General features: G+C 42.1%; 2 protein-coding genes across 5 annotated transcripts in view; one reads left to right on the top strand and one right to left on the bottom strand.

The window, feature by feature from the left end:
• Nucleotides 1-4,744, top strand: part of pfkp (phosphofructokinase, platelet) — a 105,471-nt gene extending 100,727 nt beyond the window's left edge. For all 4 annotated transcript variants that reach the window (XM_004078738.3, XM_004078740.3, XM_004078741.3 and 1 more), the window contains exons 18-22: nt 238-299; nt 667-778; nt 1,272-1,371; nt 1,450-1,555; nt 3,938-4,744. In XM_004078738.3, coding sequence (XP_004078786.1) covers nt 238-299; nt 667-778; nt 1,272-1,371; nt 1,450-1,555; nt 3,938-4,088 — 531 coding nt within the window. In that variant the 3' untranslated portion in view covers nt 4,089-4,744. The remainder of the gene's footprint in view (nt 1-237; nt 300-666; nt 779-1,271; nt 1,372-1,449; nt 1,556-3,937) is intronic.
• A 1,437-nt stretch (nt 4,745-6,181) lies between these two features.
• On the bottom strand, nt 6,182-24,227 carry pitrm1 (pitrilysin metallopeptidase 1). Its single transcript, XM_004078737.4, has 27 exons — nt 24,025-24,227; nt 23,367-23,472; nt 22,220-22,326; nt 21,699-21,850; nt 21,498-21,612; nt 21,315-21,411; nt 17,954-18,114; nt 17,751-17,877; nt 17,581-17,669; nt 17,150-17,278; nt 16,929-17,042; nt 16,760-16,856; nt 15,333-15,467; nt 15,056-15,194; nt 14,867-14,983; nt 14,669-14,798; nt 10,398-10,518; nt 10,237-10,313; nt 9,992-10,157; nt 9,798-9,898; nt 8,478-8,598; nt 8,338-8,397; nt 8,137-8,249; nt 7,903-8,028; nt 6,814-6,959; nt 6,625-6,727; nt 6,182-6,552 (listed from the first exon to the last, which is right to left on the bottom strand). The coding sequence occupies exons 1-27, from the start codon at nt 24,063-24,065 to the stop codon at nt 6,459-6,461; spliced, it is 3,084 nt and encodes a 1,027-aa protein (XP_004078785.1). The 5' UTR covers nt 24,066-24,227; the 3' UTR covers nt 6,182-6,458.
• Between the last annotated feature and the right edge of the window lie 148 nt (nt 24,228-24,375).

Below are 24,375 nucleotides of genomic sequence, written 5' to 3'. Positions count from 1 at the left end.
TCTTATTAATAACCTGAGCTGAATCATTTGTTCCACAACAATCAGATGATCCCATCAGGCGATTACGGCCTGCAGGAAAGGTTTTTGTTTTAAGAACTAGATCTGGCACCCCCTTGTGGTGAAGATGCTGCCCTGCGCCTGTCTTTCTCTGTCGACCGAAGCCGGTGACTTTGCTACCTTTGCCGGCTGCAGGCCACCATCGCTCCGGCTTAACGCGTCTTTGATTTGTGCTTTCAGGCCAACGTGGAGCATCTGACGCAGAAGATGAAGACAACCATCCAGAGAGGATTGGTGCTGCGGTGAGTTCCAAAGAGGCTTTGTGTTTTTTTGTCTTTTCACAAAACATTTTTTTTTTTTGCATGAAAGTTTCTGAGCAGAGAAAAGGAGACGGTTGTGCTCTTTAGAGTGACCTCATAGTTTTTGCCTCCCGCCGTTTGTCGTGTTCTTTTGGTCTCCTGCACCATCACGCTCCTGCCATTTCTTTCAGCAGGATGGAGGTCGGTGAAAATAGGACAGGTGTAATATTTGAATCAGTGTAGGTGACATTGTGAGTCAGTGCTGCAGCCTGCGCCTGAATAGCAATTATACGACACCCTGAAATTGCGCTGTGGGACGAGCCAATCGTAGAGCTTCTGTCAAGTAACGTTTTGATTTTGTGTTGTACAGAAATGAGAACTGCAATGAAAACTTTACCACAGACTTCATCTATCAGCTGTACTCGGAGGAAGGACGCGGCGTGTTTGACTGCAGGAAGAACATCCTCGGTCACATGCAGCAGGTCAGACGCAAATGCGACTTTTCTTCCTCTACATGTGCGTTAGGTTCATAAAATGTATAAAAGCTCTGATCACTGCATTTGTCTTAAATAATGACAGTAAGATCTCATTTTTTATTATGAAATGAAAGGTCTGACGACAGTTTTCTGTGAATGAGCTTTAATGTTTGAAACTGTAATTAAATGATCTGTAAGAGAATGTGGCTTTGAGATAAATTTGATAAGACAATAACATTTTCAAAAAAAGAGAAAAGTACATTTTACAAAAAAATGTTTGCCTTTTATTTTATGCAACACTAAAATATGTGTAGAAATATTTCACTTCTTCAGACCTGGCAACCGCATGTGTTGACATTACATTTGAGGTTATATTGCCACAGTATTTCATTCTTAACTGGGGCCCTGTGATGATTAGCTCAAATATTAGCTTGGATCTTAAGAGGTTTTCTATTGAAGTGGAGGCTAAAATGTTGCTGCGTACATTTGGGTTTCATAGGGAGGAGCTCCGTCTCCTTTTGACAGAAACTTTGGCACCAAAGTTGCAGCTAAAGCCATGCAGTGGATCACACGGGCCCTTAAGGAGTCCTACAAAGGAGGTGAGCGCCGTGACCGGATCGGATCTGATCACGTTTCAGTTGGAGTCAGATGAAAAGCCGGTGTTTGTCTCCATACAGGGAAAGTGTTCACCAACGCAGAGGACACCGCCTGCCTGCTGGGGATGCGGCGCAGGGCCATGGTCTTTCAGCCCGTCGCTCAGCTCCGAGAGGAGACTGACTTTGAGTAAGAACTTTTCACACATAGACGACCTCAGACTTAGAATAGAAGAAAATGCTCAAATATCTGCAATGTTCTTGCTTAGATTTTGCCATTAAACTCTGTTTAGAGGGAATAATTTTACATGTTTGTCTTTCATCAAACCACATTTTTGAAATATGAACGTTTTTGAAAACATTAAGGTTTAAAACATCACTTAATCTTTTTTTTGTTTCTTACCAAAAAAGTTTAACCCTCAAATTTCCAGTTTATAGTTTTACTCCTAAAAACCCCAAATAGATTTATTTAAATCTAATATAATTTTTCACAAGTAATTCATTGAATAGAAAAAGGCATTTTAAGGCGATAACTGCAGTTACACAATGATTTTGCTTTGTGTTCTAAATGTTAAAACGCTTCGAGTTGTGCAATCTATGAGAAGCACTTTTTTTTTATAAATAAAGTTTGATTTGAATAAAATCAAAGTCAAGTCAAAGTGCCACACACCTGGGTGTGTCTCCACTTTTGACTCCGGGGGGAGCGGTGAGCTGCAGACACAGCTGCACTCAGGAATCATTTGGTGGCTTATGCCCCCCAATCCAACCCCTTATTGCTGAGTGTCAAGCAGGGAGGCAACGGGTACCACTGAGCGATCCGGTCCGGTCTGGACCAGTCCAGTGTTTAGAGAGTTTCCATTTCAAAATTGACCCCTTGAGCAGGACCAAACCTTGCTTTTTTTGGGCCCCCTTTGGTTGTAGGTCCATTGAAAGATGGAACGGACCGGTCAGGGCGGAGCTACTGTTGAAACCTGTTCATTGGCTGAAGGTCATTCTGACAAAAGACAGCGGCTGTATTCCTATTTGCCGCCTGTAAATGCTTTGTAAATGCTAAATACCAAAAGCCAAGCAGAAAAAAAATGATGCTACTGCATGTGCTGTGACGGTCCAACTTTAAATGCTCACCTGAGTTACCTGGACCTTTCTGAACCAGACTAAACCAGACTGGTCAGGACTGTACCTCTAAGTGGAAACCATAATTCATTAGACAAACAGACTTTTGGCAGAAACACCTGAATTTAAAACGCTTTTTTTCCAAGTCTAAGTTTTATATTCATATATGTAGTAAATGGCGTATTTTCATACAGTGTTATTACCTTCTAAGAAGGCCCAAAGCGTTTTAAAGTCTCAGTCAGATTCACCCATGTGCACACAGTGATGCTGGCTCTGCTGCCCAACAGTCGCACCAACACAACCAGGAGCAATCTAGGGCTCAGTGTCTTAGTCAAGGGCACTTCAAGAGAACAGGAACCAAACCTTCAATCTTCCAATCAGAGGTCGACCACTCTGCCTCTGCACCACGACCGCCCCATAGTATTATACATGTAGACGTAAAGGCAGCGTTTGTGTCATCCTTCTGCTGCAAATCCCAAGAAGTCTTAGACTTGATGGTATGAATAAATGCTACAACATTCTCTTTGGGTGATGGGACCATTGACTGTGTATGAGAAGTGGGCCGAGTGGTTTACTCCCCCTCCAAGAAAATGAAGTCAATTCAGTCGCCACTTTTTTCGCGGTACAGGCGTTGCCATGTTGGAGGTAGACATTCCAGTAAGCAGTGATTAGTTTGGGTGGATCTGAGCCAACACTTTTTGGGCGACCTCTCTCAGCGAGTTTAGGAGAATCTGTCAAACGTTTCGAACATTCGACGTGAGACCACCTCTGAGTGGTCAGTTTATAACTTCAATATCTCTTACAACAGAAAAAACTATAGCGAAAAAAAATGAGGATTAGCAGCAACATGTTAGAAAAAGGTAGCAGAACAAGAATGGTTAATCTGACAAATAGAATGACTGAGTAATAGTTAGTAGTTTAGTTACAAGCCTATGGGATTTTGGCTACTTGGAACCAGCAGGTACTTCCTGTTTGGGAAATGGGGGAGGGGGGGGGGGGCATTCAGTCCAGTTCTCTTATCTGTTAATGAGTTTAACTGGTTCCTATTGTGGTTGTTTGGAGTCCCAACGTTGTAGAAATATTGCTTAGCTTTCTTAGTTTTTGTTAGACAGCTCCTCAGTTGTTCATCGGTTGGTCTGGTAATAAACTAGTCTGCATGTAAATCAAACAAAAAACATTTTCCCATAAAATGAGATGAATCAAAAACTTTTCCTGGTTTAGATGGAGCGACATTCACTTTTAACACAGAGCCAAGAGGCCTCGACTGATTTCACTGTAATAAATCCACTTTCAAAAGCTGCTTCTTGCATAATCACACGTGAAGGAAGTTTGTTTGCTGCTGTTTAGCCCTTTAACTATTGTGAACTTCTGTTTACAGCAGCACTGGATGGTAAGTGTGTCAAACCAGGTGATCAATGACAAATGATTTTATGGTCAATCCTTCATGCCCCCCTTTCAGACACAGGATCCCAAAGGACCAGTGGTGGTTGAAGCTCCGCCCCCTGATGAAAATCCTGGCCAAGTACAAGACGAGCTACGACGTGTCCGACGCCGGCCAGCTGGAACACGTGACCCGAGTTCGGCCCAAAGACTTCCAGCCCTCCGTTTGAGTTGTTGTCAGCTGCCCCCCCCCATCCCCCACCGGACAAACCAGCTTCACAAACCCCACAGCTTCTGACACAAGTCCCCCCCCCCCCCCCCGACTACTGCAAAAATGTTTAGATAGCGACGGTTCCCGCACTTTTCAGAGAAGAGGGTCGACGTCTTAGAGAAGAAACAAACAGCTAACACTGAATTTTCTAGATCCAAAAAGAATCTATTTATGCACACTCCTTATGAAGTACTGTACGAATATTTAAGTTGTAGTCTGAAATGTAGCCATTAACCCTTTATTTTGAAAGACATAGTGCTCTCAGGTGGGCAACAGCTTTCATCAAACTTTCTGCTGCACTTTTTGAGTCCGTAAGCAATGTACTGTCCTAACCCAGCTCGTAAAAAACAAAGCTATGCCAGGGCTGTGCAAGAGCGGTCTGCACCTTGACTGTAAGGGAGTCGCGAGGCTTCAGGCCAAGCAGGTTCGTCATGCTGCTGTCTGCTGTCTGTGGTGTTGTTGCATTGTCTCCGTCAGGCTGTGTTGTGTTTAGGGTCCTACAGGCTGAAGCTGTTACCCATCGCTGTGGCGTAGTGTGTCTGTAACCGCACATCATTGTTGATTTGAGATGTGGCCGTCCTGCTGGAGTCTAATAAAGCTTTTACTGTGTGGACATGTTGGAGTGTTGTGTTGTTTATGCCGTCAGGCGCTTTTGGTGCCATGATGTCAGTTTCAGGGCCAAAGAGATGCATGCATCCATCATGGATGAATTCTTTAACACCAGTAGGATGTGTTGATTATGCCACTGAGGTTTTAGCACCTGCTGATGCAATCTATACTGCACATTAAATGATGAATAACTATCTGGTTATACAGAATTAAAAGCTTCTCTGCCATTAATGAATACGATTTTTGCATTAAATCCTCCATGGCGAGCCCGAAGGCTGAAAAATACTAAATTCTGCAAAATTGCAAGTATGTAAAATTTATTGTTGGTAAGTTTGTATCCAATTTTCTGATTTTTAGCAACGCCTTTAAATATTCTAGGAAAAAATAAAGATTTAATGTCATCACTGTCTGCCTTATTTTTGCCAATTTTTTAAAAAGACTGCAAAGAAAAGAAGCCATGAAAAAAAAACAGCAACGTATCCCTTAAAAACCTTTAGGGGTTTTCAGTCAACGTAATGCATTTTAGGTTGTCGTCTCACATATTATTAGCAGTCACAACAGATATACATTCATTTTCTAAATCCCTTTCGGGGTCACAGGGTTGCTGGGGCCTATCTCATGTACAAAGTTGGGGTACAAATGTTGTACTGGAGCCACATCAACAATTTTATACCAGACAGATAAGTTTCAGCCTTAACAGCATTTGCTGGCGTAGTGGCAACAGCGCAGACACGGCGTGCACTACTTTGTGCACAGGCCATTGTCTCGGTCTTTCCTCACTGCTTTTCCTTTGCTGCTAAAATGCGAAGCATAGACGTTAGTGTTTAATGCTAAGTTTATTTTACTGTTGCAAATGATTAATATTCTGTCTTTTCAATGCTTCTGAAAGAAAAGGTTTTCATCTCCAGAGTTTGTTATTTGTCTTCTCCCTCCTGGTTTTCCCACAGAAAGGTATCAATAAGAATACCGGATCGATAAATAGTATAGAGAAAAGTAATGGTATCAATAAAATCTTAACGAAACCCCTTCCTAGGTACAACCCTAGACAGGTTGCCAGTCGATTAAAGAAACAGATACACAATTTTCTTTATTTCAAAGGGATTTTTCTGTGATTTGATTAGATAATTACCATTTATTTGGCAGTATTTTAAACGTTATTATTTGGGGCGCCTAAAGTCTGTTTTTTTACATCTATTATAGTTTTACACACTTTAGGATGTGTTTTCATAAAACTTTTTTCATTTACATCTAGAAGAGCTAAAGTAAGTTAAGCAGATTTTATTACAGGCTGCTTTAAAAAAATCCATGTAAATGTGTTTAAGGTGCTTGATTTATCCCTCCTTTACTTTAGAAAACGTTGAAAGGAAATGTTGCATTTTGGAGAGTCTGGAAACTTGACAACATAGTAAATGTCTTCATACCACACAAATAAAAAAGAATGAAGAGAGTGCAAATGTTTTATTATTGTACTGTTTTTACAAAATAATTTCAGATTTCATGATCCTTCTGACCCGGTTATGGCTGATCTTATAGGATAGATACATAACGGAAACCAAAGTGTAAATCTAAATCGTTCAGTGAGTGGGGGAGTGATGAATCCACAGTCCACATGGATGTGACTCACAGCCACTTTTTTTAAAAACCTAAACACAAAGAGGATGTTTTTGTTTGTCGTCGCTTATCCCTCCTTTTATTTATAAAATTTCAAGGATCGTCTTTGTCATTTTAAGACCCATGTTGGGTCTTTTTTAATCTGTTCGTTTTCTGGGCCGAGGATGGCGACTCCACACGTTCTCTGTCCAACGCTCAGATACCTTTGGGAGAACAGAGGCGGGGTCAGACTGCAGGCAGAGCCACGGCAAAGGTGTCAGAAGCTACAAAGTTACCTTTCTGCCACGTCTACCAGGTTGGGATGATCCACAGAGAAGAGCCTCTCTCTGTGGCTCTGCTTCATCTCATCTGTGATCCCGCTCAGGAAACGGCTCATCCCTGCACCGCCACGTTACAAAAGGGAACTTCAGTCACAAGGAATGCGAGAACCTGACCGTGCGTGTCACAGCGGCGGGCGGCCTCACCTTTATCTGCCGGGGCCACAGGTGAGTCCACAGCGGAGAACACGGACAGCTTGGCCTCATCGATGTCCTGCTGAGTGAAATGTCCAGACTTTGCCCAATCAACGCCTTTACGGAAGGCAGATAAGGTCTGCACCGAGTTCGGATCCCTTTGAAACAGAATCATTATAACTTAGAAATAGTCTTTAAAATTAAGCATCTGTTGCTTTGAGAAGATTGATGTAAAGAGAATATAAACATATTTGAAATAGAAAACAGGAATGACAAAGGAAACCTGTCCCCCCCTTTTTTTTTTTTAGGGATGGGCCGATTTCATTTTTTTCCGTCCGATACCGATATTTCCCCTGCAACTGTGGCTGACAGCCGATATTTGCAGATATTGATACTTAAGTGTCTAGAGTAACACAAAGTTCTGATTTCCTTTGCCGTTTCTTTATTAAAAATCGCACAACGTTTCTTTTACTAAACAATCACACCACACTTGACCTTTTTAAAAAGAAGCAAAGGATCTCATTGGAACAAGCATCACTTTCAAACGTTCATATAAATATATTTGAAAGCATTCAGACCATGTATGGAATCCTGGACATAACTGTAAACCATAAGCTCCCCATTGCCAGAGATCTATAAGGAACAACATGTCAACATCAACTGAAAACAGTCAATTACTGACTATGAAAGCAAAAATAGGATTCCTATTCTATTAGGAACATGTAAACATTTCAAAAATAAAGTGTTTCTGAAAACAGAAGAATATCGGTAATTTTTTTAATATTAGACTGATAAACTCCAATTATGCAAATATCGGCCGATACCAATTCTGGCACCGATATATCGCCTAGAAAAGGGTAAGTCGGGGACAGCTGGTAGACTGTCCCCCGGTGGTCAAAGCCCCCCCCCCAGCATAGGGCCCAGGTCTCCTCAGCCAACCCCCCAGGCCCCAGACAGAGAGAGAGGAGCCAGAGAGCGCCGCCCCCCTGGAGCAAGCCCAGGCCCGCCCCCAGGGGGCCAAGCCAAGCAAGACTACCACTCAACCTCCCCCACTAGCCCCCTCCCCCCACAGAATGAATTGAATTGACGGGTAGAATTTACCTATAGGAATAAAATGAGAAAAGGCCGCCTCCCCCCATTCTAGCTCCACCTCCGTAGGCCCCGCCCTTCTCCCGGATCTCTCCATGAAGAAATTTGGCCGTCATCATTCTTGCCAAAATGCACAAACTGAAAAGGTCAATGTAAACAAATGACAAAATGTGTAAACAAACAAAGCTCCACTGACAAAGAGACAGGTTTGAATCAATCAATAGGAGCTGAGGTTTAAACAGTCACCCGGCATAATCGTGGTGGGAGTACGGCACCGCACGTATGCACTCGCTCACAAAGTTGACTGGGAAAGGCATCTGGAAGAAGGTTTTCATCTGACATGGCTGGAAGTTCGGCTCCTGGGAAGAAAACCCCCCCAAACACAAAGTTTCACATAAAAATCATCAGACAGGAACATAAGGGGGGGGTTCTGATCTGAACATTTACAGTTATTAGTTTCCTGCTTGGACCCGAATCCTCCGCAGGTTTATTGGGGTCGAGGGGTTTCTACAATAGAAGGACAATAATATTATTAAATAAATCAAAGACTGTCTTTTTGTTTGAATGATGTTCCAGAGTCACTTCACCTTCAGAATATTTGATCTGACCGCTTTGCGCTCCTTCCTGCTTTCAGAAACCTCCCTCATAAAAACCTCCAGCTGTGCTGCAGAGTCCGACATTTTCTGGGGGGTCGCATTGATTGCACACCTGAAGGGAAAAATAAATAAATTATAAATCAACTTAAACCTATTCACGTCTGAATTTAGTTTTAATGAAATAAAAAAGATTCTTCAATGTTTTTTTCCTTCAGGTAATGCTAAATGAAGTGGAATCCTGGATTATATGTTGTATGTTGTAAATCAGCGACATAGGCCGTGACGGGATTAAACCAAAATTCACATTTATAAAGCATTCTTTATAAATGTTCAGGCGCCTAAATATTTGATTGGTGAGCTCAGTATAAATTCTATTCATAAATTATATTAATATCTGAAAAGTCTTTACATTTATTATGCAAATAAAAGCAATATCATAAACATTTCTTAGTAAAAAAATGTTTCCAGATGGCGCGCTTTTGTGTTGAAACATCCATTTTCCTGGCTGTACTTGAACATTCCTAGATCCTCCGTGTTGTCATGGTGACACTCTAAAGAGCGGTTACTAAGCTGCAACCTCAGCTGACCTCAAGAGCAAATTTATGAAACAAAGAAAATGAAAAAAGAAGCTATATAAACAGTTTCGTCTTCATTCTGAGAGCTCGGCACATCTGTGCCATTTCCTCTGACATGAGGAAAAAAGATTTGAAGCTGTGTTCCCACCCAACGCGGTTGGCGCAGAAGGGGCCTTTCAGAAGCTCTGCGTTGCGTCAATCAATCAGGGAATCAGCTTTGGAAGTGACATGTTGATCAGTGGCTGGAGTCCCAAACAAACACGTAGAAGCTGATCGTTCCCATTTGCTCGCTTCCTGAACTTTATGACGTTGTTCTTATTTGCAACGACATAACAAAACGCTTTTTTTCTTTTTCTTTTATTCTTTTAAACGCTTTTAAATTTTATTCTTGTTTTTGTCCTTCCTCGGACTCACGCGGGACAGCCTGTTGTCAAACAGAGAGACAGAAGTATCGCTGAAAGCTGCCGTCATTCAGACGCAGCTCCTTCTGTAGATGGTGAAGCTGCCGTACTGGCAGAGTCTCTGAATGAAGTCATGATATGAAGACATGACTACTGATGCTTTTGTAAAACTCCTCAGAATAAATCAACCTGATCCCACAGTAAACCTCCCACACGTGGCAGGAGCATCAGGTTTGTAAACACACTTTTGGACCGGCAGAGAAGTGAATTTTAAGCGCCGCCGAACAGGAATTTGAAGCACAAATAGCATTTGGTGTATCAGGAGAAGAACTGGCCTCATGTTGTCCGGGTTCAGCAGGTGTCTCTTGATTCTGACTAAGGTTCGGATGACGTGACTCAGGTCCGGCACCTCGGCGATCCTCTTCACAAACTTTACCTGATGTTCAAACAACAAAACTTCAAACTTCAAACTAACAAAAGCAACAGAGAGTCCATCAAAAGGCAGAGGAAACAAGATGGTGTCCCATACCTGCTCCATCCCTGCAAAGGTCTCCTGCAGGTCTCCTGCGGGAGTCAGGTGACGGCCCGCCCGGGTCATGGCGTACATGTGACCAGAGTAGGAGATTCCGTTGGCCAGTTCCTGAGCCGACATGGTCACCAGTACTCTCAGGCGCTCCTCGTTTTCAAAATGAGGACTAAGTGTAGAGAGAAAAGCTGCATTAGTCCAAACTGAGGGTCGGCGTGTCTTCGAGGAACGTTCAGCTTCAGACTTACCTGTTGAAGATGTCGCTCCACAGATGGAACATGTGAGGGAGGTTCCTCTCCAGGCAGGAGGAGGACAGCAGGATTCCCTGGAACAAGGCCGTCACCCTTTTCAACTCAGAGATCATCGGTGATGTCGTTTTTGCTCACAGGAACAAGCACTTTACACCGACCTGTTCAAACGTGTCGATGTGGGCGGAGTCAGGGACAACCTGGGCGGAGGCAGACATGCCCCCCGTCCGCAGCTCCATCTGCTGAGCCTGCTGCCTGTAGTCCAGAGCTCCACAACCCATCCTCAATAAAGACAAGCACAGTCGGTCAGACGGAAGCTCTGTCTCACCATCAAAATGACATGATAAATGAGCCCATCCATTTGTATTTTTACACACATTTTTAATATCTTGTCCTTTTTTAATATTTATCTAGCATTATCTTATACATCTCTAGGAGGAGAGGAGGAGAGATTCTGGAGTGAGTTGGATGAGGTCATAGAGAGTTTTCCCAGAGGAGAGAGAGTTGTTATTGGAGCAGACTTTAATGGGCATGTTGGTGAGGGCAACAGAGGTGATGAGGAGGTGATGGGCAGGTTTGGTGTGAAGGAAAGGAATCTGGAGGGACAGATGGTGGTGGACTTTGCGAAGAGGATGGAAATGGCTGTAGTCAACACTTACTTCCAGAAGAGAGAGGAACATAGAGTGACATACAGAAGTGGAGGTAGGAGTACTCAGGTGGACTACATCCTATGTAGACGAGGTCATTTGAGAGAGGTTAATGACTGCAAAGTGGTGGTAGGAGAGAGTGTAGCCAGACAGCACCGCATGGTGGTGTGTAAGATGACTCTGGAGGTCAGGAAGAAGAAGAGAGGGAAAACAGAAAAGAAGACCAAGTGGTGGAAGCTACAGAATGAAGAAACTTGTGAGGAATTTAGGCAGAAGTTGAGGCAGGTCCTGGGTGGTCAGGATGAGCTTCCAGAGGACTGGGAAACTACAGCAGAGATTATCAGGGAAACAGGTAGGAAGGTGCTAGGTGTGTCATCTGGAAAGAGGAAAGACGGTAAAGAGACTTGGTGGTGGAATGAGGAAGTACAGGAATGCGTCCAGAGGAAGAGGTTGGCTAAAAGGAAGTGGGATGTAGAAAGGACTGAGGAAGGTAGACAGGAGTACAAGGAAGCGCAGCGTAAAGTGAAGAGAGAGGTGGCAAAGGCCAAACAGAAAGCTTACGATGAGCTATATGACAGGTTAGACACAAAGGAAGGAGAGAAGGACTTGTACAGGCTAGCCAGACAGAGAGACAGAGATGGGAAGGACGTGCAACAGATAAGGGTGATTAAGGACAGAGATGGAAAGGTGCTAACAACCCAAGAGAGTGTACAGAAAAGATGGAAGGAGTATTTTGAGGAGCTGATGAACAAGGAAAATGACAGGGAAAGAAGGGAGGAAGATGTGGTTGTTGTGGAGCAGGAAGTAGCAGAGATTGGAAAGGATGAGGTTAGGAAGGCTCTGAAAAGGATGAAGAGCGGAAAGGCCGTTGGTCCTGATGACGTACCTGTGGAGGTATGGAAGTGCCTAGGAGAGACAGCAGTGGAATTTCTAACAAGGTTGTTCAATAGGATTTTAGAGAGTGAGAAGATGCCTGAGGAATGGAGGAGAAGCGTTCTAGTCCCAATCTTTAAGAACAAGGGTGACACGCAGAACTGCAGCAACTATAGAGGAATAAAGTTGATGAGCCACACAATGAAGCTGTGGGAAAGAGTAGTGGAAGCCAGGCTTAGGAAGAAGGTGGAGATTTGTGAGCAGCAGTATGGTTTCATGCCCCGTAAGAGCACCACTGATGCCATTTTTGCTTTGAGAATGTTGATGGAAAAGTACAGAGAAGGTCAGAAGGAGCTGCATTGTGTGTTCATAGATTTAGAGAAGGCGTATGACAGGGTGCCGAGGGAGGAGCTGTGGTACTGTATGAGGTCGTCTGGAGTGGCAGAGAAGTATGTCAGAGTAGTTCAGTACATGTATGAGAGAAGTATGACGGTGGTGAGATGTGCTGTAGGTCAGACAGAGGAGTTCAAGGTGGAGGTGGGACTACACCAAGGATCAGCTTTGAGTCCTTTTTTGTTTGCTATGCTGATGGACAGGCTGACAGACGAGGTAAGACAGGAATCTCCCTGGACAATGATGTTTGCGGATGACATTGTAATTTGCAGTGAGAGTAGAGAGCAGGTGGAGGAACAGCTAGAGAGGTGGAGGTTTGCTCTGGAAAGAAGAGGCATGAAGGTCAGTCGTAGTAAGACAGAATACATGTGTCTGAACGAGAGGGATCAAGGTAGAAGCGTTAGGTTACAGGGGACTGAGGTGAAGAAGGTGCAGGAGTTTAAGTACTTGGGGTCAACAGTTCAGTGTGATGGGGATTGTGGAAAAGAGGTGAAGAGGCGAGTGCAGGCAGGTTGGAGCGGTTGGAGGAAAGTGTCAGGAGTGTTGTGTGACAGAAGAGTGCCAGCAAGACTCAAAGGAAAGGTGTACAAGACAGTGGTGAGACCAGCTCTGCTCTATGGGTTAGAGACGGTAGCAGTGAGACAGAGACAAGAGGCTGAGATGGAGGTAGCGGAGATGAAGATGTTGAGGTTCTCCTTAGGAGTGACCAGGTTAGACAGGATAAGGAACGAGTACATCAGAGGGACGGCTCATGTTGCCTGTGTCAGCGACAAAGTCAGAGAAGCCAGACTGAGATGGTTTGGACATGTTCAGAGGAGGGATAGTGGATATATTGGTAGAAGGATGTTGGAGATGGAGCTGCCTGGCAGGAGGGCAAGAGGACGGCCAAAGAGGAGATACATGGATGTCTTAACAGAGGACATGAAGTTGGCTAATGTTAGGGTAGAAGATGTCCATGATAGAGTGAGGTGGAAAAGGATGATTCGCTGTGGCGACCCCTGATGGGAAAAGCCGAAAGAGAAAGAAGAATCTTATACATCTCTAAAAAGCATCACTGCATTGACAGAGGCAGCTTGAAAGTCTCCAACAGACCGCTTGTGCTGCCATCTACAGGAATAAAAAAGAACAACAGGGATCAGAGGGATGGAAGTTTTGATGCCACAAAGACATTTCTAAACCTTTGAGGGTCGTTCAGGAAGTCACCAAAGAAGTAGAAGAACAACAGAGAGGTACAGGCTTGAGACATAAAGACAAGCATGGATCCATGGAAAGACACAACTGAGCAGAAGGAGCACAAAAAAACATCTGGATTATATTCCAGACAGATTTATTCAATCATGTCCTCTAGACTGATGGGATCAAAGAGAAACGTCCTTCAGAGGCCTTTCCGTTAAATTTGATGCACAATGCAAACATCTGAGGGGTGTAAGTAAAAAAAAAAAAGTAAGTAAAGAGACATTATAAAGTAAATGTTTGCTGCAAATCCCCTCATATTTGTCTAAATGTGAAAAAATTGACCAAAGAAAATAAAAGTTCCTCCAAATGGGATGAACCAAAAGGAAAAATTGTGGCCTAAGCCAAATAAAAATGAAAACGTTTGCTAATCAGAACATTTTTCATTTATATTATTATGTTCTCATAATTTCAATGAATCCTAAAATGTTCATCTGATGTTGTTTGAATAAACACCTTAGGACAATAGTTTTTGAAGCCTTCGGGTTGGTTAGCCAGAGCTTTATCACTCTTTCCATAAACCTGACTTTGTGGAAATGTGGTCAGTGCCAAACACACTAATCTGTACAGCTACTCATGATCTCAGTCAGATGTTTCTGATGAAGGAAGTCAAGGAGATCAGTGGGGGATTTTCCTGCGAAATCGTCTATGGCACACATTACAGTCAGCTCTGTTTTTTAACTGAGACAGATCAAAATGTGCTCTGTGGCTGTGTGTCAAACTGGACAAGGCTGCATGAGACTTCCGGAAACTTCTGTCCAATCAGGAGGTCTGAATACTGTGATGTTGCCTAAGCCTGCTAGAAGGCCCTGCTGATGCCAACTCAAAATCTGATTGGTTGAAGGAAATGAATGTCCGACACTGATTTAGCATTAGAAAGGCCTTCAGAACTGATAGTGAAGGCCTCTTTAGCTCTGACCCTACCTGGCAACAAAGGATAGCTGAAATACGCATTTCCAATATGGAAATACAAGACCATCATAAACAATCAAAGGGAATGGGCAGACCATTTGAAATGATTTCATGAGTATGCATGGACAAAATATAATTCAGAGAGGGCCCACCACTGTTAACCTATATATGTAAAACAATATATATATATATATAATTCAGAGAGGGCCCACCACTGTTAAGCTATACATGTCAAAACAAATCTAATTTTAGAATTATGGACTTGTGTTTGAAAAAATCCTTTCCCTGTTTGTTAAAGTACCGTACTTTGAATCTTTCTTTTGTTTTATTCGGATGTGATATTTTGCTCCCTCGGTCACTGCTGGCTGACTCACTTGGTGAGGACGCTGCAGAAGAGCGGCACGTAGAGCCTGAGGTCCTCAGGGAGGGTGTTGAGGCTGCACATGGCCCTGAAGTACACCAAACCGTTGGTCGGCTGCTCGCAGAGCTGAACCGGCACGCCAGCTGGGAAGGTCAGAAAGCTTTAGCCTCAGATCCATTTATTACTCCATTCAACAGGTGAGGGGAATTACCTGCAGAGCTCAGCTGAACTGCAGTGGGGGGGGTGGTCGGCTGGATGTCGGACACTTTGAGTGCCGGCAAACAGGAGGCGTCCTGAGTTTGACTCTGAGCAGCCAGCAGCTCCAGACCTGAGCCAGACATAAAAAAATCATATAAAGGTCTTGTCTACACTGAATGGAGGACGCGTGGATGGAGCTCACCTTTCTGATAAATCTTCTCCCGGTCTTTGTCAGTCAGAGCCTGGACCTTCTGCTGAAGCTTCTGGTCCTCAGCTGTGGCTTGTTTCTCCGTGTAGTCGTGGTCGGGGCTCATGGACAGGGTCAGCCGGTGAGTGTTCTCCTGCAGCGAGGGAGCACTTTATTAATAAAAGAGGACTCAGACTTTCCCACAAACACAGAATTGTGTTGCTCTGCTCCACAGCTGAAGGATTTAAACTCCCTTTTGCAGAAACAGGGGACACAGAAGAGCATTATTTACTTTGAAGTAGAGTTTGACTTTGTCCTGAAGGAAGCGCGGGTCTTCTTTCAGCGCCTGTCTGAACCGAGTGACGCTTTCACTTATTCTCAGCAGCTCCACCGGGTCGCCGTCGTGGTTCCAGGAGGACGCGATGTACTAAAGAGAGGAAAAAATAAAAGCACAGACTGTTCAAGAAGCCAAAGGGGAAAAAACGGTTAAACTGCAGGTGAAACAGCTTTACTAATGGTATGCAGATGACTTGATTATAAAGAGCACCTTAACTCACTTCAGCCTGATGTGTTTTGTTGTGCTACCAATGAAAAAAAACGTTCTAAAAATTATCCATTTACAAAGTAAGGGTGCAGAGTGACACACCTAGCATAAAAATCAAGAAGTATAGTGTCTGCAGTACATTACATACAAATCTTCTTAAAAAGCTAAAAATTATTAAATATTTTTGATAACTTGTTTAAAATGTTTATTTTGGCTAAAATAATATTGCTTCTTCTCTATTTAACTTTGACATTATTCAAACTACACCCTCTTGTGCTGTTATTCTATGGTGTAGATTGAGGTATAGTAGAAAAGATGCATCAAAATGATGGAAGAGGCCTTTTCTAAATATCCAGTCTTCCTTCGTTGATCCCCAGGGTCACTTTTCAAAAATGAACAGCAATAAATGAAATCTGCAAAGTGTTCAGCTTTATTTATTCCCATTTTTCTAGCTGTTTTAAGGCGGTAATACTCTCTTTTCTCAGACATGAACATTTAATTGTTCTCTCCTTTTTAAACTTTTAAACTTCAAACCTTCATTGAAAAGTAAGTCCTGCATCATAAAATGACGATCTGATTGCGATTTACGTAAATGTGGCAAATTGAACAAATTCTGTGTAGGAGCCTCGCCATGAATGAGATTGGTCAACAGCCAATCAGGATGGAGAACACAGTGCACTGGAAAAAAAAGAAAAATATGCAAAATTGTACAGAAAAAAATAAAATAAAATAAAATAAAAACGGCAATACAGCGAGACCGTGAAGGGTAAACCCCAATCTAGCGAGTATCTAAAAACAAACATCTGAAGAAATAAGACCGCTCCTGACTACTTGCCAGTAGCTTCTATTCTTCTTTAAATCCACAGGGTGTTTCAGAGCTGGGAGATCTTTGCTTCCACTGGGATGTTGAAGAGGACTACAGAGGAATAAAAACCGCTGGTTCTCTGAGCCAAACCTTACAGCAGTTTGTTATTTTCTTCTCCATTTTCCAATTCTCTTCACCTCCATTAAACCTCAAATTCTCTCCGATGATCATCAGGAGACAGAGGATCTTGGCGCTTTCAATGGTAAAGCTTTAGTCTAAAATGTTTTACAATTTTGGGAAGAGTTTAATCATGTTTGATCTTTTTGTGAAACTGAACCACTTGAAGGAACTCCTGGATGTGCCGACTCACCGAGGCCAAAGACAGACCAAAGTTTGTGGACTGATGTTTGATCTGGATCTCGATCTTATGCAGGAGCGCCTCGATCCTCTCCTCCTCAAAGCCGGTCCTGAGGCGGGAAAAAGGTTTCACTGTTTGGTTTGAGACAAAGCCAGCCGAGCCTTTGATGCTGGCCACTCACTCTATGATGTGGTCGATGGTTTGGCTGATGATTTGTTTGACCTTCTCTGTGTCCTGCTCAGCCATTCCCTGCAGCCCGATGCTGAAGGAACCCTCTTTGGTGCTGCCGTCGTACCTGCGGGACACAATACATTAAGTCTGACACGCAAATCCGCTGCAGCACATTTTCTCTGCAACCAAATCTCTGAGAGAAGCAGGACAGCAGAAGGTTAGCATACGGACCCAACCACGGAAGAAAAGTCCGATCCGATCTTCGGTTCGATGAGGGATTTGTAGAAGGGAGAGTTTGGACCAGAAACCATCAGAGAGGACAGCAAGCTGAGAGTGAACCCTTCAAAAGTGTCCGTGATGCTGCTCCAAAAAAACAAGTCAACATTAAACTTTATGTAAATGTCATCAGGAGCCACAGCTCCCCCCACACGGCTGATTCTACGGCTTTTGTTTTAAACCAGGGAATTAAATACAAATAAATGACTTTTCATTCTGCAGAACATCAAACAAATGCTGGCTTTTACTCTTCAGAACACAATCCCCTATATGTTTATCAGAAAGGAGAAAAATCGGAAAAACCTGAAATCTGCAGACAAATATAAAGGTGGAGTTTATGAGAAACAGAGGGATTTGGGGGGGGGGGGGGGGGGGTGTTTTCTTACTCTCCCAGCAGGTAGCTCACACACAGCGAGTTCTGCTTGGTTTGATCTGGAGCCAGAGCATCGGGGCTGCAGGTCACATGGTCCTCCCTCTGAAAGAGGTTTCAGCTCAACGTGAACAGAAGTGGAGCTAAAGCCTGACATTCTGCGCGGAGGCTTCACTGTGGACTCACAGGACTGGTCCAGTGCGGCTGAGACGGCACTTCAGTCTTTGGGTCGATGCGCTCAAACTTGGACAGAGCTTCTTCATGGATCTGCTTTAGATGGTTCTCCAAAGGCAGGTCTCCGTATGTGAAGAACCTGGAGTCCAAATATGGTTTGGAAAATGATCAAACATCCTTAAAACAGTGAGACAGAAGAATCTTCCTGGAAGTACCTAGCATTGCTGGGATGGTAGTGTGTAGCGTGGAACTGTTTGAGCTGCTCCCAGGTCAGGTCAGGGATGGCCAGAGGTTCTCCGCCCGACACCACCGAGTAGGTATGATCCGGGAGCAGCTTGTTCTGGAGGTGCTGGGCGAACAGACGCTCGTTATCCGACTGAAAAAACAAAACACCAGACTTGAAGATCAGAGAGAAAAAAAAGTCTAAAAGTTAAATAAAATAAATGACAAATCTGAGATGTAAACATTTATAGGTGTGTCAAGGAAAAGATGTTAGTAATCTGACAATTTCACTTGAAACGTAAATCCTCGTCATCATTTTAATGAGAGTTAAGCATGTAGAAGCAAAACATGTATTGGGAATCAGGTTTTGAATGTTAGAAACCTAAATTCTGCAATAGTTGGTTCAAGTGCAGAGAGCATCTGCACTGATGTGTTTTACTCCGTTTCCGATAAATAAACACAATAGCATTGATATATTCAGAAAGTAAGGGTGTAGAATAATAGACCAAGAAGGAAATAAAGAAACAGTATCTTGTGTGCATAAAAATCTTTGTCTAGAAGCTAAAAATGACAGTTTGATCATTTGTTTAGAAAATCCATCACAGTGCTTCTCTATTGCATTCAGGTTTTCTCTGAAAAATGTTGTTTGTGGAAGTTGCCAAACGTTTAGCAAAAATGTCAAATGAAATAAATGCCAATCTGAGTATAAAGGGATGGAAGCGGCTTTTTCTTTCAGGACAAAAGAAGATATCCCTGCTGCTCAGGAAGGTTTTAATACAGCAAAAAACGTAACATTTTTCAGACTACCGGTTATCGCCATTTTCTGGCTCAAACGTGTTCTTGATTTTTAAACTGTGTCTTTGGTCAGAAAAGAAAACCAAAAGTGTTTCAACAAACTTCCTTAAGCTTTATAAAATGTCCTCTCCAAAGACTTTTAGACTGTTTTGTGTTTCATTTGTGCATGAAACTGCCTGTAATCTCATGGTGACGTGGCAGTAAAGGCATCGACTGCTGCGGCAGCGACCTTTCCGGCATCGACTGTTGCAAGATCTCTTAGTAGTTTTTACAGTTTTTAATGAATCATTAGGCGTCTTTTCTCTTAGAACTTCACATAGTTAGACTTTTTTTTATTTTTTTTTATTTAACTGGTTCCTACATGTTTCTTCAAGTTAAATTTAAGACTTTTTAAAAGCCTTTTTCTAAGACTAATTTCTCTGCCTAAATCCCAGCCCTATGAACGAAGAAAAAGCAAAATCCTTGAATTTCAGAACGGTTACTTGTCAGTAACTGAGTAACGTAATAGATTACAATTACTAGACAACAGCATTACTTCATTACTCACATTTTGGTGCAGTTAAACCATAGATGACTAATCAAAAAATGTGTGTTAACAGTTGGATCTGACATATTCTCTTGGTTAAATGAAACAAAACGAATGCATTAAAAATAAATTGTGACACATGCGCTAATACAGAGTTGGAAATCGTTTAAAGTAAGATGAAGAGAGCGTACATAGGGGAACACAGGGTCATTCAGCAACTGCAGATATATTTCAATGATTTCCAATTTGTCAAATCCAAAGGCCAAAATCTTTTAGTTAAGCGGAAATTTAATCCTGGAGATGAACTGCTTTCCACTACCCTAGTGTCAATGAGCAACTTGTCAACATTATTACATATTTATTATGCTATATTTTTTTAATATTCATTTAAAATTAATGAGGTGATGCTAAAAACCGGATCGCCTTTGTGAAGCCTCAATGTTTTTATTTTGTGGGTGTCTTGTTTGTGCTAGCTTCAATCTCTTCAGAATTTGTATGCGAAAGTAGTGAATTACTTTTTTAAATTGGGGAATATGTAAAGTAACTTAATAACTAATTCATCCAGTAAATAAAGCAAAGTACTCCATTACTCTTTAAAAGTAATTGAGCCAACACTGATTCTGGTTTTACTGGTTTGTTTGGACACATTTTTAATTTAAACTTGATTATCTTACAAGATAAAATGCCAAATTCCCGGAAACGCCTTTGGAGACGGCTTATGGTGGAGAAATGGACATTCAATTCCCTAGCAACAGCTCTGGTGGACATTCTTGCTATCAGCATGCCAATTGGACGCTCCCTCAAAATTGTGCTGTGTGATACAACTGAAGATTTCAGAGTGGCCTTTTCTTGTGGCCAGTCTAAGGCACACCTGTGCAATAATCCTGCTGTCTAATCAGCATCTTGATATGGCACACCTGTGAAAGTGGGATGGATTGTCTTGGCAAAGGAGAAGTGCTCACTAGCACAGATTTAGACAGATTTGTGAACTATATTTCAGAGAGCTGGTTATTTTGTGTATGTGGAAAATGTTTCACATCTTTGAGTTCATACCATAAGAAATGGGAGCAATAACAAAAGTGTTCCGTTTATATTTTTGGTCAGTGTATGATATGAATTATGTTAAAATGAATCGCTACAGCACTAATGTAGATAAATGCAGTTGGGAATAACTGACAGGGCTTTGAGGAAACAATATTTACCTTGATTCATGGACTAAAGAACTTCATAAACCTTTCTCATTTTCTGCTTCTCTACTCATTTTAGCTTGTACATCTTCATCCTCACATGCAGTGAACAACCTTCCCTGCGTTGTTCTTTTTTCAAAGGCTTTTTCAAATATAAATGTATTTTTTTGCTGCATGTTTAACTTCCATCATTGAATTAGTTTTTATCCTTAACTATCAATCACAATAGAGTTTAGAGTCATTTATTGTTTTTCTTGTCTAACTAACTAATGTCCTATTTGCATAGAATTATGCCTCCTCGGCTGTGAATGAACTGAGTGTCCCCGCACAACAAATCAAGTGTACCCTTAAGAAGTGCATGTTCAATGTGTTTTTTTAGGGACGTGGCTGAATTAGCAGATACAATGAGAGGAGAGAGGGAGGTCAATCACATTACAAAGCCATGATAAGAGCAAAAAAACAAACACAGAGATTGCTAAAATGGTGAGATAAATTGCTGCCTGGTTCTCAGTTTTTGCAGCATTATCTGCAGTTTTAGTCTGCAGCTGCTTTTATATGCGTGTTAAAGGAGCAAAGAGCGGCCACACAGCTGATCTTCCAGCAGGTACTTACATAATTGTGGTTTAAAAAGAAAACTTTAGAAGAGAAAACTCATTTAGAAAAAAATTTTAACGGCACTTTTTTTAATGCTTCCCAATTTTCAAATTCAAGACTTTTGAAGACTCTGTGGGAACCCTGTTTAAACATTTGATGAGCAACTGGAGGATTAGCCCCTTAAGGTGCAACCACCCTGTGGTATCGAGCAGTTCCTCAAACACCCCAATCCAAACAAAGCAAATTACTCACAAAGGCTCCCTTCATTTCATTAAACACGACGCCTTTGAAGACCAGGGGGGAGCTGGGATCTGTGGGGTTCTCGTTCTCCAGCCTCCAGCCTTCCTGCCTGCATCATCGTCGTCACATTAGAGGAGGAACAGCCAACGAGTCAGAGACAGCCTGCTCCTGCTGAACATCTGAGCACAAACTCACCAGAAGTCCTGCTCTCGTAGGCAGGGAAAGAATACAGCATCCAGATACACTGAGAGAAGATTTTGGAAGTCCTTTTCATTTTGGGTTGAGAAAGGATACATGGTGTAGTCACTGGCTGTTAAATGAGCAGTTGTAGGAGGTCAAAGAATTAGCTACACAAGACTGAAGAAAACGACGACACTGGAGGTGACGACTCCGTACCTGTGAAGGCATTCATGAAGGTGGACAACGACCTGTTGAGCATCTTGAAGAACGGGTCCCTGCACGGATACTTCTGCGATCCACAGAGCACCGTGTGCTCCAGGATGTGTGGAACCCCAGTGCTGTCCATGGGGGTGGTCCTGAACTGGACGCTAGAAAGCAAAGGGAGATGCGCTTACAGTCTCGAAAGTTAGGTTCACACCACCATTCACAGAAGCGCCAACTATTTGAATTGAATTGATCATGGAGGAGAAATTAATAATCGCAGTTTGTGCCCGGCCAGAATTCTACGCCACCGAGTCTTTCATATATCAGAACTGTGAAAGAAAAAACCTGGAGCAAGAGTTGTGCTTTAACGCTTCCCACCAAGTCTCTTCTAACTGTAGGTGGTCGACATGCGCTGGTAAGCAAGAGGAAAGAAAAAAAAAGAACAAGCTCCTCCCTGCTTGTTCAGTGTGAACACCATGGGCGAAATGCCAGCTGTGGCTTAAGAGAATACCCCCCGAGTTTAAAGTACCCACCTGAAGAGATTATTGGAGTCATCCCTGGCAGCGTGCAGGTACTGAGCTCCAGTTTGGTCGTGGCTGAGCTTCACGGCTGTGAGAAACAAGTCAGGTACCTCCACGACCTGGACAGGAAGAACGGCGTGCGCCACAGTCGTTTTAACATCAGTCAGTCAGGATTCTGTCAGTTTATCTTCCTGTTGTGTCTCTACTGTCTTGATGCAAACAAAATGACGTCCAATCACAAGCTTGCTTCTACTAAGTCGGGTGAGTTACAATTGGCTGAAGGTGAACAGCTGAAAGGGATTTGTTTTGCATACAGTAAACATACAAAAAAAACTTTTTTTTCCACAAACAATACCTGAATGAATCAACACGAAACCATTTTCTAATCACAAAGGACCAAACAGTCCAAAAGACCCAAAATGTCAGGTTTGAATGTTTGAGGCTGTTATGCCCAAAACATTTTGTTTTTGTTGATTAAAATAAAAAGTACCAGTGCAGAAAAACATTTCTCTCTTAAATTGCATTTTTATTTATAGTTTTAAATGCCAAATGAATAATAAATACCTAGATTGTTTCCATTTAGGGAAATAATTGGACTGTGTTGTATTGCCACATACTCAGTTGAATCTTGAATGTATCAATTGGTGGACCATGTATGGAGATGTGTGAATCACGTGAGAGAAGGGCTGGTCATTAAGTCAATTTATCGTTTATTTTAGGGAAAATCTGGATCGTATTTTCCCAGCCGTCTGCTTGAATGTGATTCAAATGTGTATCTTCTTCTTCCACTTTCGGCTTCTCCCATCAGGGGTCGCCACAGCGAACAAGTCGCATGGTAATTGAAATGTGTATAGGTGTAATATATAAAAGTCTACAATTTTACTGTTCTAGTTGTGATTTTTATCTATGTTCTTCTTATTTGTCTTCTTCTCTACAACACTTATAATAACCGGAAGTATAAATTAAACTACATAAATAAACACGCCCTGCCTTATTCATATGGTGGATTTCAAGAATTTGTTGAATTTTAGGTATTTTTGGACTTTCTAGACTTAGAATTACAAGCAGAACTTTACAAATGTTTATTCTTGTTGTTCCTTAGTTAGCAGAGAAATAAAGGAGAGGAAGACGGTTAGTGTTGTGATAAAGGCACACTTACCTCTCTGACTGTAAAGCCGTGGATCTTCTGGCCTAGTTGGAGCTGAAGTACCTTCTCTCTTACTGATGTGCTCTTCAGCCTCCATGTTTTCTGCTGTCCTGTAAAACTTCAAAAAAAAGAAGACAAAAAAGTAAACCTCATTTAACACTACAATGAGGATCCATGAGGTCATAAATGAAAAAAAAAAAAAAAGCCACAAACTTCTGGATAAAAAGTGATGCAGGACACAAAGGAAATCAGCAAAAATATTTGTTATTCCAAAAATGTCTCTTTATTTGGGGAGGGGGGGGGGGTCTCTTTCTTTTACCCCTCAAGTGCATAAATAACTAAATAAATAAATAAATAAATAACTTCCGGTCACAAAATTAATAATCACCTGTTTAAGGCTAATTAACAACAAAAAGTTGAATTTATTCTATTTAAAATCAGTCGAAGAAGAAGAAGAAGAAAAATGTTAATCAAAACTATTGTGTACAAAATTAGCATATTTTTTGCATCTTCTTTTCTAGCTGCCTTAACGTAAGAAACACGCCGCATTTTCATTACATCACTACAAAACATAATTGAACTAAACAATATTGAGACAGGAAAAAAAGAGATAAAAACACACACAAAAACAATATTGTTTAGCAGGCATCCCGTTAGACAACTAACTCACCCTACAAGTTTCTGGAGCGTGGTTCGTGCTTGCCGAAACATTTTCTTGTCAGCTGCTGAATGAAATTATAAATATATACTTTGTAAAATCACACAATGTAACCATGCTCTTGATAAATTGAATAATCCAGCCTCTGCGTCTCCGTGTCCTCTCACATGTCTGTTGCGTGGTGGACAATGACGTAAAACGTAAACGCAAATGAGTCTCTGCGCATCGCAGATCTCACAAACATCTGCCACCGACAGGAAGTAGGACTTTGCCTGTCCGTCTGCTTAACGCTCTACAAATTAAAAAATAAAGAAAAAAAACACACGACTGTTCAGGCATCCAAACATCACCGATACCTATTGG

The sequence above is a fragment of the Oryzias latipes genome, chromosome 17, assembly GCF_002234675.1.
Source record: "Oryzias latipes chromosome 17, ASM223467v1".
Classification (NCBI taxonomy): domain Eukaryota; kingdom Metazoa; phylum Chordata; class Actinopteri; order Beloniformes; family Adrianichthyidae; genus Oryzias; species Oryzias latipes.
Note: the sequence above shows the minus strand (reverse complement) of the source record. Positions and strands in the feature narration are given on the sequence as shown.